We start from the raw sequence: 17,747 nt of genomic DNA, 5'->3' as shown, positions 1-17,747 counted from the left end.
ACTAATAATAGCAGCATGTTATGCATCGATAGTAGCGACAGCTTTTCCAAGTTCTGCAGTCATCTAAACAAAATTATAGACATTCAGCACATTCCATTAAAAAAAAACAAAAAAAAGCCCCAAACAACAAAACAAAACAAAAAAACAAAGAAAAGAATAATATCCAGAAAACAGCAAAGTTCTGTTGCTGTTGTGGTACCTGGCACCATTTTTTTTATTAGCATCTTAATCATCATGTGGAAAGAGAATATTCTAGAGTAATATCATTAAATATAGCTCTGATAAAGCATGGTCACTACTATGTATCATAAAGCAGGTGCAAGACATTTTACATTCACAGAGGTATGATACAGTACCATCCTACATCAATAATACTAAAATAAGTTTTGGTTTGAAATTTGCTTTGTCGGGAAATAAGATTCCTACCCCTGTTTTTTTCTGGGCTTCTGTCACATGGAGAATTGTTTTCTATTGTTTCACTTTCAGTTTATGGGCTTCTTTTTGCACTAGGTGTGTTTCTTGTATACAACATATTGTTGGATTTTGCTTCTTATTCCTTTTTGCCATTCTGTTTCTCTTGATTGGTGAGTTGAGGCCATTGACATTGATAGTTATAACTGATATGTACTGACTTATTATTGACGTGTTATTGGTCTCTTGTTGACTCTTTTTACTTTTTCACCTTCTCATTTTAATTTCTTGCCTTGCCTATCTGATTTGCTCTGTTGGGCCTCATGGTGGTGTTGCCTTCATTGTCTTTTTCTAGGATCTTGTTTAGAATTGCTTGTACTTCTGGTTTGGTATTCATGTAGTTTCTCAGGTGTTCTTTGTCGTGGAAGTGTCTTATTTCCCCATCCATTTTGAAAGAGAGTTTTGCAGGATACATCAGTCTAGGTTGGAGGTTGTTCTCTTTTAGTACTTGAAATATCTCATTCCAGGCTCTCCTTGCCCCAAGGGTTTGTGTTGAAAAGTCTGCTGTGATTCTGATGGGCTTTCGTTTGCATGTAATTTGTTTCTTTTCTCTTACTGCTTGTAGTATTTTGTTCTTCTCTTGGGTTTCTGGGATCTTGATTATTATATGTCTAGGTGTAGATTTTTTTTGACTGTAGCTAGTTGGGGTCATATATACCTCAGTTATCTGAATGTCAAATTCTTCCCCTCTGTTTGGGAAGTTTTCTGTCATTAATTCTGAAAACAGCTTTTTTAAGTCATTTGTATTTTCTCCTGCTACTTCATGTATTCCTATCAGTCTTATGTTATTCTTCTTTGCATCATCTGGTTGTTGGATCGATTTGTCATGATCCCTTACTGTTTTTAAGAGACTTCTCTTTTCATGGTCACTGACTGCAATCTTATCTTCTATATCTGAGAGTCTATCTTCACATTCTTTTATTCTGTTGCATACACTTTCAATGGAGTTTTTAATCTCCTGGATATCTGTTTGAATCTGTTTTATGGATTCCATTTCTTTCCTATGTTGGGTGTTTATTTTTTTCATTTCTTTCTTATGCTGGGCCTTCATGGCTTCTATCATGATCCTGAGCTCATCTATTTTTCTGTCAGTTTCTGCTGTAGATTCTTGAATCACGACTTCCATTTTGTTCACTATCTCTATGGTTATCTGGGAAATTATTTCTGTTTTGAATTTTTCTAGAGCCTGCTTGATCTGTTTTGTTACTTCCTGTGCTATGAGTTCAGGGTGTCCTGGTGTTTCACTATTGGCCTTTTCATCCTCATTTGCCCTACTCTTTGCCATTGGTGAACTGGAAGTCTGTCTTTATGTCTTGCTTAAGTGTTTTCTTACTTTTATTTTTGTTGTTGGACTGTCCTTGGTTTAATTTCTGGGTTATCACCCAGATCTTCCTGATATAATTGTGTGCTAGCTTCTGTGTCTCTAACAACCCACAGACATTCTCATCTTCATAACTTCAGAGGAAACAGCTCATCAAATCAATCGCAATACTTTATCCCAACTGATATAATCAGCAACACATTAAGATCAAGCACAACTTGGAAACTGCTCACCTGTGGTTGTCACTAGTCTATCACCCTTAAATTATCTGAATTAAATTGAAATCAAGAAGCAGTCCAGAACATGTCTGCAGTGAACAATATTTCAATATATTGTATTTACCATTTAATGACTCAGATAGAGCTAGGACGCAAGACCCCTGGTCTCAGTTAGCTGATGGCTGAACCCCATGATGTTGACTGACCTCTGGCTGCAAGACCCAGATTGAGTTCCCCAACCTTCTGAATGGTTGAATTCCACACCGTTCTACTACAGGGTTCCCATACCCTTTCTTTAAAGATGTTCAAAGTTTAGAATTCAGAAAAATACCCTTGATGACCACCTCTGCCTCTGCAGAGTGGGTCCAAAGACTGGCACAGTCAGGAGGCCTGAAAGTGTGCATGGGGGAGGAGGGGTGTAAGGGGAGTTATGGGGGTTCAGAGTTGCCCGCGCAGATACCTTCCTGGCACTGGAGTGATGCTGGCTGGGGTGGGAGAAGGTGTGTTTCTCCTTCCAGCAGTGAATGGAGGCCCAGGCTACCTCCCGGGGGCTGGAGCAATAGTGGCTGGGGGGAGGGTGGGAGAAGGCGTGGCTCCCAACAACACTTCTAAGAGGGATTTGTTCCTGCATTATAGACAATCACACCTTCCTCTGCAGTTAGGTCTCATGGTATGACCCTGCCTGTGAATACTTCATTGACAAAAATAAATTTCATGAAATTCTTCTTCAAAACTTCCTTCCAATTGTTTCTTATAATTCAAACAAATTCAACACCCACCTCCCCAAACTTAAAGCATGACATGAAACTGTAATTTCCTCATATTTCTTGAAAGTTTGGTTTAGGACAGCAATTTATACAGTAAATTATGCTTTTCTAAAAAGTGGAAAGGCCTGTGGTCATCTTTTTACAGGAATGTTTCCCTTTGTCTCTGTAATATACAGTTGCTGATATAGATGAAATATTTATTTGTCTGCTTATATTTGCTTGCTTTTAAAAATTGAGAGGATAAATACTTTACCCTTCCTGAAAGAGGCAGATATAAAGTGTCTATTTTGTGAAGCAAGAATTAACATCCCAAACCAATTTTTCTACCATGTAAATTAAAGTAAAACAAAAATTTGCAGTTGTAGCTTAAGACTTTGGTCTTAAGATAAAACAAACTATCCTGTCAAGTTGTTTATATGTCAGACTGTTTATCACTTTTATTTACTGTTCACTTGTATTTACTGGTCCATTGTATTTACTGTTAAGCAGATCAGAGATAAATAATTATGGTTCTCAAAGATTCAAACAAATAGTGTTTTAGGATTTAAAAAATTAATATAATGGCAAGTTTCTCCCCCATAATCCAAGTTCAGTAATTTTTAAATTAGTTGAATTAAACAAAGTATATATATATTGTAGGTTATGCAGTTTAACCAAACGGAAAAATGTACTACCAAAAAGAAGAGAAAATCAAATCTAAAAGAAATAAAGCAATATTGAGGGAATGTATGCGATTTTAACATGTCAAATTTTCTGCCTGCTATTAACTGTTAACTTCTTAGGGTTGCATCTAGCAACCTAGTCTTCTACTTACATTTCTGCATTTAAAAAATATTAAAAAGCATGTAAGGCCCTGCTCTCTGGTAGGAAACCTGGGAGTACACCTTATAGATTTGCCTGACTGCCTGCTTTCCCTTATTTAGAGCTGCCCTCCTGAGGACTGTAATTGAGATATAGGTCTAGTGTGTGTTCCAGGAGTCAAACAGAATTTAAACTAGAAACCATCCAGACAGGCAATTAATAGCCTATAAGTGCTTATGGGCTGGGAGATGTGGGGAGAGGCTGTGCGCTGTCAAACACATTCACTTAAAAATGCTACATCTCTTTCTAGATCTTTTCATGAGACAGCACACATCCCTAGATACATTGGGAGTATGTGAGGATTTTAAATATTCTTTTTCAATTTTAGGGAGGCAAAATTCCAATTAGATGGACGGCCCCAGAAGCCATAGCTTTTCGAAAGTTCACCTCGGCCAGCGACGTGTGGAGCTATGGCATTGTGATGTGGGAAGTGGTGTCCTACGGAGAGCGGCCCTACTGGGAGATGACCAATCAGGATGTGAGTGCGCAGATGTTCTGTCTCAAGTTGAAAATGAAATGCTTTGTTCTGTGCTTCCAGATGCTTAGGCTGTTTTCATCCCAAAAGGTGACAGTTTCTTGGAAAACCTGGAAACGTTTACTTACACTGTGATGTTTCCTTCTTAACTGGCCTTTGCAGAAGTTGCAAATGAGTTATTACAAAGGAACACGTGTTATAGGCACATACAACCTCTGTCCCTCACCAGAGAGTTTTATCTGTATTACGGCCATGCTTCATCTGCTTTTTGTCTGCGTCAATCTCAAAGATGAAGAAGCCATCAAGAAACAAATCTTGACAAAGTTTTATGATTTGCATTCAATAAAGGCATCTAATAGGCCAAATCAAAAGGAGAAACAATATATAGTGGATGTTCATCAACAATGAAAAAGAATAGTCTATGTTTCTTTAAATTGCAAAACATAGAAGAGTTGTACTGTGTATTTAATTTGCTGGGGGAAAACAAATTTATTTATCCCACAGTAGAAAAATAATTCCTTCTTAGCATAATACAATCTTAATGATAACAGAACCATGAAAGGTTCTATTCAAATCCCAAGTGTTTATGATATGAGGGGTAGTACATGAAACTTCCTTTGGGATTATTGGAAATTTATACTTTTCCTTCAAGCAACCACAATTATGAGAGTAGCTAGCATGTACTAAGTCCTGTCTTAAGTGCTTTACCAATGGATAGCTCATTAGTTCTTTTATTGAATGATTTTCATTCAATAGTGTACTTCTTTGAAACATTTATTTTTCTCTCCAGGTATTTCTTTCCTCTGTGTTTTATGACATCTCTCTCCTGTGCCAGGCCTCCAGGGTTGTTAAACAGACCCTACATATCTCTAGCTGAATTTCATGAAATGGCCCACTCATACCCATATCTCACCCTTATTTTTTGATATACAAATTCAAATTCAGTTTGAATTTAATTCAGTCACATCTATATTTCAAAGTGTTTGCCACAATTGCAGAATCAGCTGGACTCAAACTGTGTACAGTAGGAATGAATGATCAAATTTTTACCCCTTCTCCTCTACCAAAGCCTGTATCTGGATTTTGTAGAATTGATAAGGATGGAGAGCTAGAAAGAAAAAGGCAAGACCTTTTTCTACCATTGGGATGAGGACACTTCTTGGAAAGACATCTGCACCTTTTAAAATCTTTATCAAATTTATTGGTACATTTTTAAATATACAATACAGTTATATTCATCATTGGGATTTTGTACATATCTTTACATGACTTATCTTGCTTCTTATTTTTCCCCATGCCCCAGCCCTTCCTTCAGCCCCTCCACCCTTCCCAGTTTAGAAAGACATTGTTTCCATGTTTTTCATTTTTATATATCTTTTTTCCCCTTTTCCCTTTCCCCTACCCCTCCCACTTCCTCTACTCTTTTCTTCCTATTACACAATATCAATTATAGATTTTGATCCTTATTTACACTTTTAGTTATTCATACCAGAGAAACTTTTTGGTATTTTCACATGTGTGACTTATTAATTTCATTTAAGAGTATGGTCTCAATGTGTGTCCACTTAATATAAATGTCTCTAGTTTCTCATTCTTTATGGCTGAGTAGTATTCCATCTTTAAAAAAAAACACATCTTCTTAATCTAGTCTCCAGTTGATGGGCAATTGGACTGTTCCAGTGCTTTTCTTTTCAGTAAAGCACTTTTTTAGCTATTACAAACTGTGCCACTACACTATGAACATGGGTGAGCATATTTCGCTGTGGTATGATTCTTTTAATTCTTTGGGGAAGATACCCAGCAGAGGAATGCCTGGGTCAAATGGGACTTCTAATCCTAGTTCTTTGAGGTATCTCCATACTGATTTCCACAGTGAATGCACCAGTCTGCACTCCCACCAGCAATGAAGAAGGGTTCCTTTTCAACCACAGCCCCGCCAGAATTTATTATTGGTTGATTTTGTTGATAGCAACCATTCTTACTGGGATGAGGTGGAATATCAGTGTTGTTTTCATCTTTACCTCTCGAATGACAAGTGATGTTGAATATTTTTTCATATGTTTATCTGCTGCTTTTACTTCTTTGTCTGAGAAATGTATCTTCATTTCAGATGACCATTTTTTAATTAGGTGTTTACATTTGGGGGGTCTGATATTTTCAGTTCTTTATATATTCTAGATTGTACACCTTTGTCTGAGGAACAGCTTGTAAATTTTTTTTCCCACATTGTGGGTTATTTCTTAGCTCTGATTGTGATTTCTCTGGCAGCGCAGAAACATTTTTAAAAGATGATATCGCAGTTGTTGATTCTTTTTGCTAGTTCCTGTGCTACTAAGGATTTCTTCATAAAGTCTTTCCTATGCCAATATCTTCAAGAGTCCTACCTAATTTATCTTCCAGCTAGTTTAGTGTGTCTGTTTTAATGTTTATATCTTTAATGCACTTGGATTTTAGTTTAGCACATGGTGAAAGATACAGGTCTAGTTTTAATTTTTGACAAGTTGGAATCCAGTCTTCCCAACACCATTTATTAAAGAGGCTATCTTTCCTCCAATTAGGTGTTTCACTCCTTTCTCAAAGATGAGATAGCTGAGTATGTCTGGAGTTGTTTCTGCTGATCCTTGGGTCTGTTTCTTTGCCAGTACCATGCTGTTTTTATCACAGTAGCTTTGTTGTATAGTTTCAACTGGGGATTGTGATACCCCTTCCATATCTCTGTTGCCTAGAGTGGCTTTTGCTATTCTAAGTCTCATCTGATTCCAAATGAATTTTAGATTGCTTCTCTAGTTCTGTGAAATATACTGTTGGGATTTCAATAGGGATTGCAATGAATCTGTATAGCACTGTTGGAAGTATGGCCATTTTCACTATGTTGGTTTTTCCTACCCAGGAACAAGGGATGTATTTCCACTTTCTTATTTCCTCTGCATCTGTACCTTATATCTCTAGCTGGGCACATTTCTGAGGACTTGCAGGGCCCCTAGTGAAAGTGTCCTGCAGGACCTGACAGGAGGAGGAGGTTCTGCGGCTGCCTCCAGAGCTCCTCTCACTGCCCCCCTTTAACATGTTACAGCCACTACCATCTCTTTGCATCCACCTGCTTTACCAAGGGAAACACATTTGTGCTGGATGCTTTACAGTGAGGCCTCTTTTGCAGGTGCAATCATAGGCTTTTCCAACTGGTCTGCTTTCTCCAAACTTTAAGATATGAGGCCAGGGTCAAAGGCCAGATTTTTGCCCATCATTGACTAACATGCTTCTCTGGTAGTAACAGCAGTCATCCGAGTTGTTCCTCTTGGCTTGAGCAGGGGAGTGCTCACTTGTGTGTGCATAAGGATAGCACCTGTGTCTTTAGCTGGATGATTTTAGGGGCAGGACTGTACTGTTGCTGAGTACCCTACAGAGCTGGGTGCAGTGGCTTGTGTCTGTAATCCCAGAATTCTGCTAGGCTGAGGTCAGACAAGCTCAAATTGAAGGTCATCCCTTGCTTGACTTAGCAAGAGCCCATCTCAAATTTTAAAATATCTAGCTAACTAACTAGCTAACTAACTAACTAAATAAATAAATGGCTGAGGATGCAACTCAGTTAGAAGAGTTTAAGTTCATTCCCTGGTACCAGAAAAAAAGCTATCATTTAATTCCTCTTATATAAATGTATCAATGTATATATAGTTTCACATATATCAGTATATTATGTATGTGCACATTGGTATAACTATATAGACATTTATACACTCATATATATTACTTTATATTTAAGTAATCCCTTAGGGAGGTGATGTTGTGCCTTTGTCATACAGTGAAGAAGTTGAGCCTTAGCAAAGTTAAATGGCACCGTGGTGCACACCTGTAATTCCAGCACTTGGAAGGTTGAGTCCGGAGGATCACTATAAGTTCAAGGCTAGCCTGAACTACATAGTAAGTTCAAGGCCAGCCTGAACTGCATAGCAAAACTGTATGAAAAGAAAGACAAAACAATAGGAAAATTATTTTATTAAGGTCTCTCAAAAGTTATACCAAAAATTTCGAACTGTTCTCCCAGTTTTTTGTTTTTGTTTTTGTTTTTTTAATCTGACCACTACAGTGTCTCCAATGGCATCATGGTCCTCTTTCCTTTCTAGTCATCAGCCTTCTGATTGTGTATGAAACAGGAGGTCAATATACAATTACTATTTTGAATTGTTCTAGTTGGGAGCAAGATCTATTTACTACTCTCTCTTTTCCTGATAAGTGCCAAATGATTATAAAGCCTACAGGCTACTACATAATTGGGCTTCTAAGGTAGCTTGAAGGTTGTTTCCATTTCATCATTCTATTTAATTTGTATAAAGTTGCTTTACTTTTTTTTTTTTAAGTCCTGTGGGTTGAACCCAGGGCCTGTATACTGAACTATATGCCCAGTTATTTTATTTTATTTATTTATCTTTTAAATTTTCAGTCGGAATCTCACTAAGTTGCTAAGAAGCCCAGAGTGGGCTGAGACTTGCAATCTTCCTACCTCAGTCTCCAGGAGGAGAGATTCGCGGAGTATGCCACCAGGCACACCTTCAGTGCTTCTCCACATCTGCTCCTTTCTCTGTATCTATCTCAATCAAGGGAAATATTTAGCCCCTGATCGTCTAGCTAAGTCCTACTCACACTTGACATATTTTGAGTTCTGCTTCTGTCAATTACAATCATTGGATTTTGCCAACTGTGTGGCTGATTGTCCCATTATTGATAATCATGTCTGATGTCATTGTAACTGTAACAGAGGAAAGTGTAGATCAGAATGGAGCACAGTGCTAGGTGAATGCTCGGAAGTACTTCCGCTGATGCTGTCTAGGTTGGCTCGTGTTCCTAGGGCAGTGGAAACATGCGACGCTCTCTGCTGTTCTCCGCCAGCCTCCCATCGTCCACCAAGATGAGCAAAGTAGCCTAAACCTGACTTCATTTGTCAAGTGGCCACAATTCAAGAGCAGTACAGTCGCACCTTAGACATCAGCAAGTCTGTTAAGAGGCCCTGGCCCAGTCTCATAGTCAGAGGGCTGGGACCCTTGTAGGGGTGGCCTAGGGTTAGTGCAGAAGGACATAGGAGCAGCCGGGAGAGAAGGACTGGGGTGAATTCCTGCATTCTTCGCATCTCCCTATTTCAGCTACATCTTGTGTAATAACTCTGTTCATCCTCTTTATTTTCTAATTTCATTTATTTAATGCTTAATATAATTTTTGTCATTGTAGACCATATAGCATTATTCTCATAAGTGCTTTCTTTATTTTTATTATTCCTTTTTTTAAAAACAATTTTCCTCATTTTATTCATTTGAGTGTGTTGATACTTTTCTAAATAAATGTATTTCAGTGTATTCAATAAAACAGAAGGTAATGCTGATTTAATATTGTTAAGAAAAAACTGGTATTAATTACCAGTTTTGACCAAGTTTTCGAGAACATAGATGGATTTTTTGGTAAATGCTTATATAATTACAGATCTTTCTATAATTTTTTCTTTTAATTCAGTGTCCCTTTAACAGTGTACAGTGTGAAAAATACCTGCTTTCTTGTTTCCACAACATCCTCATAATCATCAGTGGCATTTAGATACAACATTAAGTGTGATATTCCCTGATTTCTATTGAGTTGTTTCATCCACACATGACTGATGAATGATACTTGAAGATCATGAGCAATGGCTATTTCTTTGGAAGAAAAATTCTCAGAGAATAAAGATGAAGCATGGATTTGTCAGTTTCAAATGATACATCCCATATATCTGTAGCTATAATAATATCTATAGTTAGATATCTGACTCTAAAATACTTTTTACCATTTCATATAGTCTATTCTGAATCTCACCGAGGAAATCTTTCTATTTGTCAGGCAGTAGGTTCCTTTTGATTTAGGATTTCTGCTACCATCATAGAGACAAACTGGAACACACACAATGAAAATAAAGTAGAATGATTAAGATAAGTTGAGGTGAATATCAGATAATGAACTGTGATTCAATCTCAAGAAGTAAGGTGATATCCTGCAGTGAGTCTGTTTATTAGTAGTGAACATTTTAAATGTCAGCATTTTTCAGAATAAAAAAATTAAATATTTCATTGTGTGTTTATATATAGTGTCTGTTTTCTTTTTTCTTTATTGACTAATGTATGAATAGATATATTCTAATAAGCATTTAAATTCTAAAATATCTTCAAGCTAATCTAAATATTTGGTTTTTCAATATTCTTATGTTATAATTTTTGCTCATTTTCAAGTATTAGTTTTCTCTGCTTTCCTGTTCCCTGTGAATTTTAACACAGTGTTTTTTTGTTTGTTTGTTTGTTTTTTGTTTTTTAACTACTTCTTCTGGCCTAGAGCTTCCCTATAAGGCAGCAAGAACATTTGACTCCAAAAGATACCAACTTACTTTGTATAGGATCTGCCTCTATTCATCTTATACTTTGTTTTAATTTCCAATGTGACAGATTTATATACACATATGATATATACTTGTGTATATATGTGACATGCACCTACAATATTATGACATATGTAACAAATATTATATTTTACAATATCATATATTGTATGTCATATGTTGTAATTAACAAAGATAGGAGTATGAAAAGTTTAATTCTCATCCAAATAATGAAAATTACTAAGATTTTAGAGCAACATATGATTCTGTTTCTTAGCCTCAGTGCAATATCTAAAGTGAGCTTGTGGGATCAACATTACTTTCCAACATGATATTAGGCATCTTCTAATGTCATTGCTGTCCTTGAATGTATTTTCAGAACTGGTATCATCATGGTAATTTATACCTCTTTTGAAAAGAGATACATAAAGAAATATAAATACTTCCACCCAAATTTTTTGTACTTTGCCATTGAATAGCAACAACAACAAACCACATGGAAGCTTTGGACTTAAATCTAGTCATCTTAGATTTTAAAACTCTTTTCTGCTGCCTGCCTTGCAAGTGTCCAGCCCCAAGTTCGATCCCCAGTACCAAAAAAAAAAAAAAAATAAATAAAAAAATAAAATAAAACTCTTGATACTTTGCCATTGAATAGCAACAACAACAAACCACATGGAAGCTTTGGACTTAAATCTAGTCATCTTAGATTTTAAAACTCTTTTCTGCTGCCTGCCTTGCAAGTGTCCAGCCCCAAGTTCGATCCCCAGTACCAAAAAAAAAAAAATAAATAAATAAATAAATAAATAAAATAAAACTCTTGGTCAGGTTCAGTGATTTTACAGGGAAAGGATTTGAGTAGAAGATTTCTTAAATCTGTGTAATCTGTGGGACTCTATTGATGTAAGATTGATGTACTAAGAATAAACAAAAGGCATACTCAATATATCTTTAATAACTTTTTGGAAATAGGTAAGAAATCCTAAAATAAAACTGATATATCTTAAACTATCTTTGAAGTTATTTCCTAAAATATATTCATAAACCAGTTGTTTCTGTGAAACTTCATATTTCACAGTAACAGCTTTTCTATGTTTGATTTCAAGCAGATGCTTCAGATATGGTACATCTGAACTGGTATCAGATTGTTTTAAGAATTTCTGGTTGCCTGGTTTTCTTTTGTTATTTCTTTGTTCATTTCAATTGCCTGTATTAACAAGTGTGATAATTTTGATTCAGATTATGATTCATTTGATTATGTGTTGCTCATAATTTTTTTAAATGACCAACCTATGTAACACTTTAATAGATTTGGGGAGATTTGCAGCATTTTACAAGCCACAAATTACTAATACTCTTCAGTTTGCCCCATTATGGAAAAGGATTAAATAGATTAAAATGGAAAAATATTTTTGAGAATATTTTACGTAAAATGTAAAATCATAGTTCTAAATGTATTTTAATGTGAAATGTTGTTTTATTGTCTCTCAAGTAAGTAAATAAATAAAGGCTAAAGCCGAATTCAAACTTAAATCATTCCAATGACATAATTGCATAGAGAACGAGTTGTAATTTAACTTAAAAACCAGGCATTTTATTTCTAAACAAAAATTTACCTGAAATAGAACAGATTAAGTTTAACAGTCTGGAAATAACTTGAAAGATCAAATAACTGCCCGCTTAGCCCCTTTTGCTGTTATAGAAGATGCCTGCTCTCAGTCGTGTTATAAAGACAGGCTCTGTCCAGACCCTGGCTGACCAGGCAGGAAAGTGCAGGACGCCCAGCCTGTCGTGGCCTGGTGGAGAGGAGGCAAGGGATATGGCTTGCGCAATCCCATGAGCTTGGCTCTGTTTTATCATGCCTGCTCTTAGGAAAATTAACCTGCAGATCTGATCTGATCCCTTCCAAAGGTGATGCTTCTGTGGCCCGATCATTTTTCACTAGGTTTCACCTGGTAAATAGTCAGCATCTTTCACTATGGTTACATTGAGGACCAAACTTACAGGATGTGAAACATTTACAAAAAGTAGCACTTCTTAAATTAGTTTAAAACTGAATTAGTGATTAAATGAATTCATTTTTACAGTCACCTATAGTGGCACAGGAAGGAAATACAGTTTTTTTTTTCTTTTTCTCTTTTTTGAATAAAGTTGCCACAGGAAAATTTACAACTATGTGATTGCAGCTTTGGGATAATAGTACATTACAAATTAAATTATCTTTTAAATATATTTTCACAAAAGAGGGAAAATATGTCAGAATGAAAACTATTCATATTAACATAATTTATACTAACACATATATGCTGTTAAAATAATAGTATCCTATCAGCAATGGGAAATCTTATAATGAGCAAATCAAATATATGAACTTACATAAACATGAGTGCAAATGGTAATTTTTATTTCTTTAGTATTTATTTGATCATTGAGAATAAATATTTTCTCAAAATTTATTTAGTGTTTTCATTTTTTGTTTTTGTCAGTTTTGATTAGTATCTATTTCTCATTGATTTTTAAAAAATATTCAGTTTTCCAATATATATGAGCATTTATTGCTTTAGATATGTTATAGTTGAGAATAATTTCTTCTGAGTCTAGACTTTAATTGCTTACATTATTTTTTATTTAACTAAAGCACAGATGACTGAGCTCTTTTTTCTGTAGTTACTCAATTATTTCTTTGACCATTTATTTCAGAGTCCTTGAGTAATTTTTATTTCCCTGCCTTTGCTCAGAAACTGGTGCTTCCCAAAACACCTCTATTATGTGCTTTTCCCGAGGAGATAGAAAGTGTACCAACTTCAAGCTGTGACCAAGCGCTGATGACCCTCGCATTTATCTTATCAGCACCAATGTCTCTTGTGCTCCAGCCAGATTTCTGCCAACAGCCATCTGGGTATCTCCCCGCCATCTGAGATGAAAGAAGTCCCAAACGAAACTGACACTATTTTCTAGCTCTATAAATGCGGTCCCCTCAAGCTAATGGAAACAACAATTCAATATGATAGGCTTGAGGTTGATCTCTGTTTTCCCCTCCTCTACACCTTAAATTTGTCATTTAATCTTCTTTTCATCTTCCCCTGCATTTGTTCTGGTGTTATTTGCTTTCTCACAGAAAGAGTGATTTCTCTCCTGTCCATAAAAATCATCTTTGTGAAGTTCTGGCTCTAATAACTTTTTCCATCTATTAACCAAGTCTAATTTTATAGGAAAGTTAAATTTGTTAAAGATACATTTGTCATAGGATTTTGAGAACTATGTCCCTTAATATTAGTTTTGAATATTTAAATATTCAAGCTTTGATAACTGCATAAAAACTGTATTTTTACTTTCAGTTGCATGAACAAATCTCTTCGGAATTTAGGAACTTTGATGGCAGCCGAAATATTACAAATTTTTCAATACGAACCTTACAATTAGACTGATACTCACATATGTGGTTATGTTTAAAATCAATGACATTCATGCCACCTGTACTAGTAGACAATCATTCCAAATTCCTGACAGAAATCAGTGGATGCTAATAAACACTCAGACCTTGATATTATTAAATGATACATGAGATGGTTATGCTAATTTAGCCTTTGATTTATTCATCATTTACCACCTCCAAGTCTTTTTTGAAGTAAAATTGCCATTCTGTTACTTTTAAAATGTGACTTTGCACATATTTTTTCATTAAAAAGCCATTAACTTTTCAGAGAAATCACTAGAAAATTTAATCTGTTTGACTCCAGAATGCAATGATACATAAAACATGAACTGTATATTTTATGTCAATTAATCTTACAAATCATCCTTCACAAAGGTTTTAGGTAAAAATAATATCCATTTATTTTGTTTACAATATGTGAAGAAATCCTATCTTTATATAGTATTAATCATATTATATATTGTGTTTCTTTGTTTTTATTTTCCAGCAAATGAAAACAGTAGTGAATTAAAAAAAAAAAAACAGTGATTCTGTTTATTATTGCAAAATAGTAGTGAAAAATAAAATTGTTGGATGCGGGTTGTTTCTCAGGCCCCTCTCTGTTATTTGTGTGACACTGGAGGACTGGATCTATTTTGCTTTCTGCAGGTGATTAAAGCTGTAGAGGAAGGCTACCGACTGCCAAGCCCCATGGATTGTCCCGCTGCTCTCTATCAGTTAATGCTGGATTGCTGGCAGAAAGACCGAAATAGCAGGCCCAAGTTTGATGACATAGTCAGCATGCTGGACAAGCTGATTCGCAGCCCAAGTAGCTTGAAGACACTGGTGAATGCATCGAGCAGGTACGAGGCCAGACCTGATCAATTTTCCTGAATGTCTTTAATTCAGATCGATTCCACAGGTATTTCAGCAATTAGATAATTTTGTATACCAGTTCATCTATGAATGTTTATCAACAGCATATATCTGAATGTCAGTTTTGCATAATTTTTTTTTCTGATTTGAGATCAAACATATTTTATTTCCTCATTGAGTTTATTGGTACATTTTAGGCATACAGTACAGTTTGACTCATAATTTAGAAAATATAAGTGATTATATTAAAAAGCAATTATAATTAACCTAATAATGTTGAGGGCCAGATTCAGAAAAATGCATAACCACAAGCAGGTAGCAGTCACAAATATTCAAATGATGCACAGCATTTTTAGGAATTTTCAAGTATAAATGTTGAGTGGGAAAGTAGGATTATAAGATTATAGGGAAAGACCAAATGGGTACTGATATATTTTAAACCAGAAAATTTAATAACAATCATGCTTTGATTTCTTTAAAACATTTTAGTGTTCGTCATGTACATACGAGAATATTTTAGTGTTCATATTTTATGGACATAGGAAGCTGTGAGGACCCTTTCGCTCTTATCCAGTCATACACAGATGTTGCATTAATTATTTAGTGTGCAGTTTGAACAAGACTTAACACTGACAAATGAGTAATATCATGGAGAAAATTTGCGTGACCAAATGACTATATTTTCTACTTTTCTGAATTGCAGCATGGATGCATTTAAATACTACGGCATCCTTATAAAGTATGTTTATGTCTTTAACTGATAAATTACCAAATTATTCTTTCTACAATTAATCAATTTGATTTCAAACTAAAAATTTGCTAGGTTGTTATTTTCATTAGATATGAAACAGCTGTCTGTTTTATCAGATACACTGTTATGCTGGTAACAGAATTGGCTGTCCGTTAGCATGAACTAAATGAAAACCATTTCTCTATAAAATCACAAAAGTTCTATAATTTTAACATAAGATTTGTTCACTAGACATAAGAGTTGCTTTAAATACAAATGAGGAATGAGTTTTCAAACTTTGTGCAAGGATCATTGCCTTTCTGTAGTAGCAGTTGGAGAATGGATCTTTGTAGCAATTGTTCCTTATGCTTGCTCCCTAAATATCTGCTTTTAAATTGTTTATTTAAATGTGAGATATTCAGCCTTTCTCTCATCTATTCATTTGAATTGTGTTATTTTGTCACAAAGGGCATAAAGGAAGGTAATAATCAAATGAATACTTAATATTCTAAATTTCATTCATTTATTTCATCACAATTATTTTAAGTTGACAGCAGGTTTTTTTTTCTTAAAAGGTGCTCATATTTTCTTATAGTATATAGGATTTGTCTTGCTAGGTTTTATATAAATACATTTAGCTTTCAAACTGGACCCCTCCCTTCCTCTCCATTATTCATGAACAAATCCTAACTGTAGCAGATGTTAGTTCCTAGTGCATTCACTCCCTTTCCTTTCCCACGGATGTCATGAGATTTGGTGATGTTAGTAACCATGTAAATGCATTTGAATCTCTGTCAGTACCTTGAAGTTTTCTACTCCATTGAATTTGTTCTTTAACTCTACCTTCCCATGGTTATATTCTAGACCTTGCTAGTACCAAACATTGCAACTCTTTTATGACTTCTATTTCAAAATCCTACTCCCCAACTTCTTCCTCCTATATTTCTATCCCTAACAATTTTGGATCTTGCTGTTTAATGAGACAAATAACTGCAATATATTCACTTATTCATTGAACAAATATTCATCTTTATTTCTATGTCATTCTGAAGGCTAAGAGCCAAATATATATATATATATATATATATGTATATGTATATGTATATATATGTGTGTATATATAATATATGGCATATACATGAAATATATATGGCATGAAATAATCCTAAGTATCTGCCTTTATTTAGCCAATATACTGTGGGAAGAAAGACGGCACAAAATGATAATCTCACAAAGAACTTTGGTTTGAGGTGAAGAGTTAGAGTAGGATTACAGAAGATAACCAAGAGGGTATAGTGATTATGGAGAGTCCTAATGGAGGAGTCTTGGAATAAAACCATGATGAATGAGACAGAAGTCAACTCACGTGTGACATATCTGAAGGAGAAAGGATAGCATGCATGATGCAGGTCGGGAGGAGAGTGGGGATAAGAACAGGGTGAACTGCTGTACCACATTGTGTCCTGGGGAGTACCTCATTAGCAGATGTGTGGGAGGATAAGGAGTGTGGTTTGGGACACGTTTAGGAGACATTCTTGTAAGAAATATGGAAGGTCAAATTAGATCTACGGTTTCATATGTAATCCAATCTGGAGATAAAAAATGAGAAAATAGTTGCTAATGAAACTATAAAGGTGGGTAAAATATCCCAGCATAGAATGGAGCTACAGTTTAAGAGAAATGATGTAGGGCCAAGACCTGGCTTCCTGTCAATTTTCAAGTCAGCAAAAGGAGCAAAGGCAATGGAAATTGTGGAGAATCCAGGAGCACACAATATCACGGTGACCAAAAACGGGGAATAGTAACTCAAAACGTGTTGAGATGGAATAGGATTTCAGGAGAGAGGTGAAAGGTATGTGTTTCTGAGAGGTTAGTCATTTGGAGATTGAAATATGTCCACAGGTTTTGGCAAAGTAGATGCTTTTGCTAACATCAGTATGAAAAATTTTTATAGAATTAGTTTAGTAGAAATGCAGGTTGTCTGAACTGTAAATGGAAATGTGAGAAAGGCCAGAGAACACAAGTGCAAAAAAAGATAATTATGTCGTGTATCTTATAATGGGAATATATTTAGTTGATCTCCTATTCACAGGCATGTAAATTAATTTTGATGCTCAGGTACATGTTTTTTTTTTAACCATTTTCTTGATCATCTCCTTAGGTTACAGTTCTATTAATCCTCCTCCTCCTCCTCCTTCTCCTCCCCCTCTCCTTCTTCTCCCTCT

At 35.3% G+C, this 17,747-nt stretch overlaps 1 protein-coding gene across 4 annotated transcripts in view; it reads left to right on the top strand.

The window, feature by feature from the left end:
- Nucleotides 1-17,747, top strand: part of Epha5 (EPH receptor A5) — a 306,726-nt gene that overhangs the window by 276,791 nt on the left and 12,188 nt on the right. For all 4 annotated transcript variants that reach the window (XM_033758857.1, XM_033758856.1, XM_033758855.1 and 1 more), the window contains 2 exons: nt 3,967-4,116; nt 14,586-14,779. In XM_033758857.1, the coding sequence (XP_033614748.1) occupies nt 3,967-4,116; nt 14,586-14,779 (344 nt within the window). The remainder of the gene's footprint in view (nt 1-3,966; nt 4,117-14,585; nt 14,780-17,747) is intronic.

The sequence above is a fragment of the Fukomys damarensis genome, unplaced genomic scaffold (assembly GCF_012274545.1).
Source record: "Fukomys damarensis isolate Sample0158 unplaced genomic scaffold, DMR_v1.0_HiC HiC_scaffold_35, whole genome shotgun sequence".
NCBI lineage: Eukaryota > Metazoa > Chordata > Mammalia > Rodentia > Bathyergidae > Fukomys > Fukomys damarensis.
This window is presented reverse-complemented; position numbering and strand designations above follow the sequence as displayed.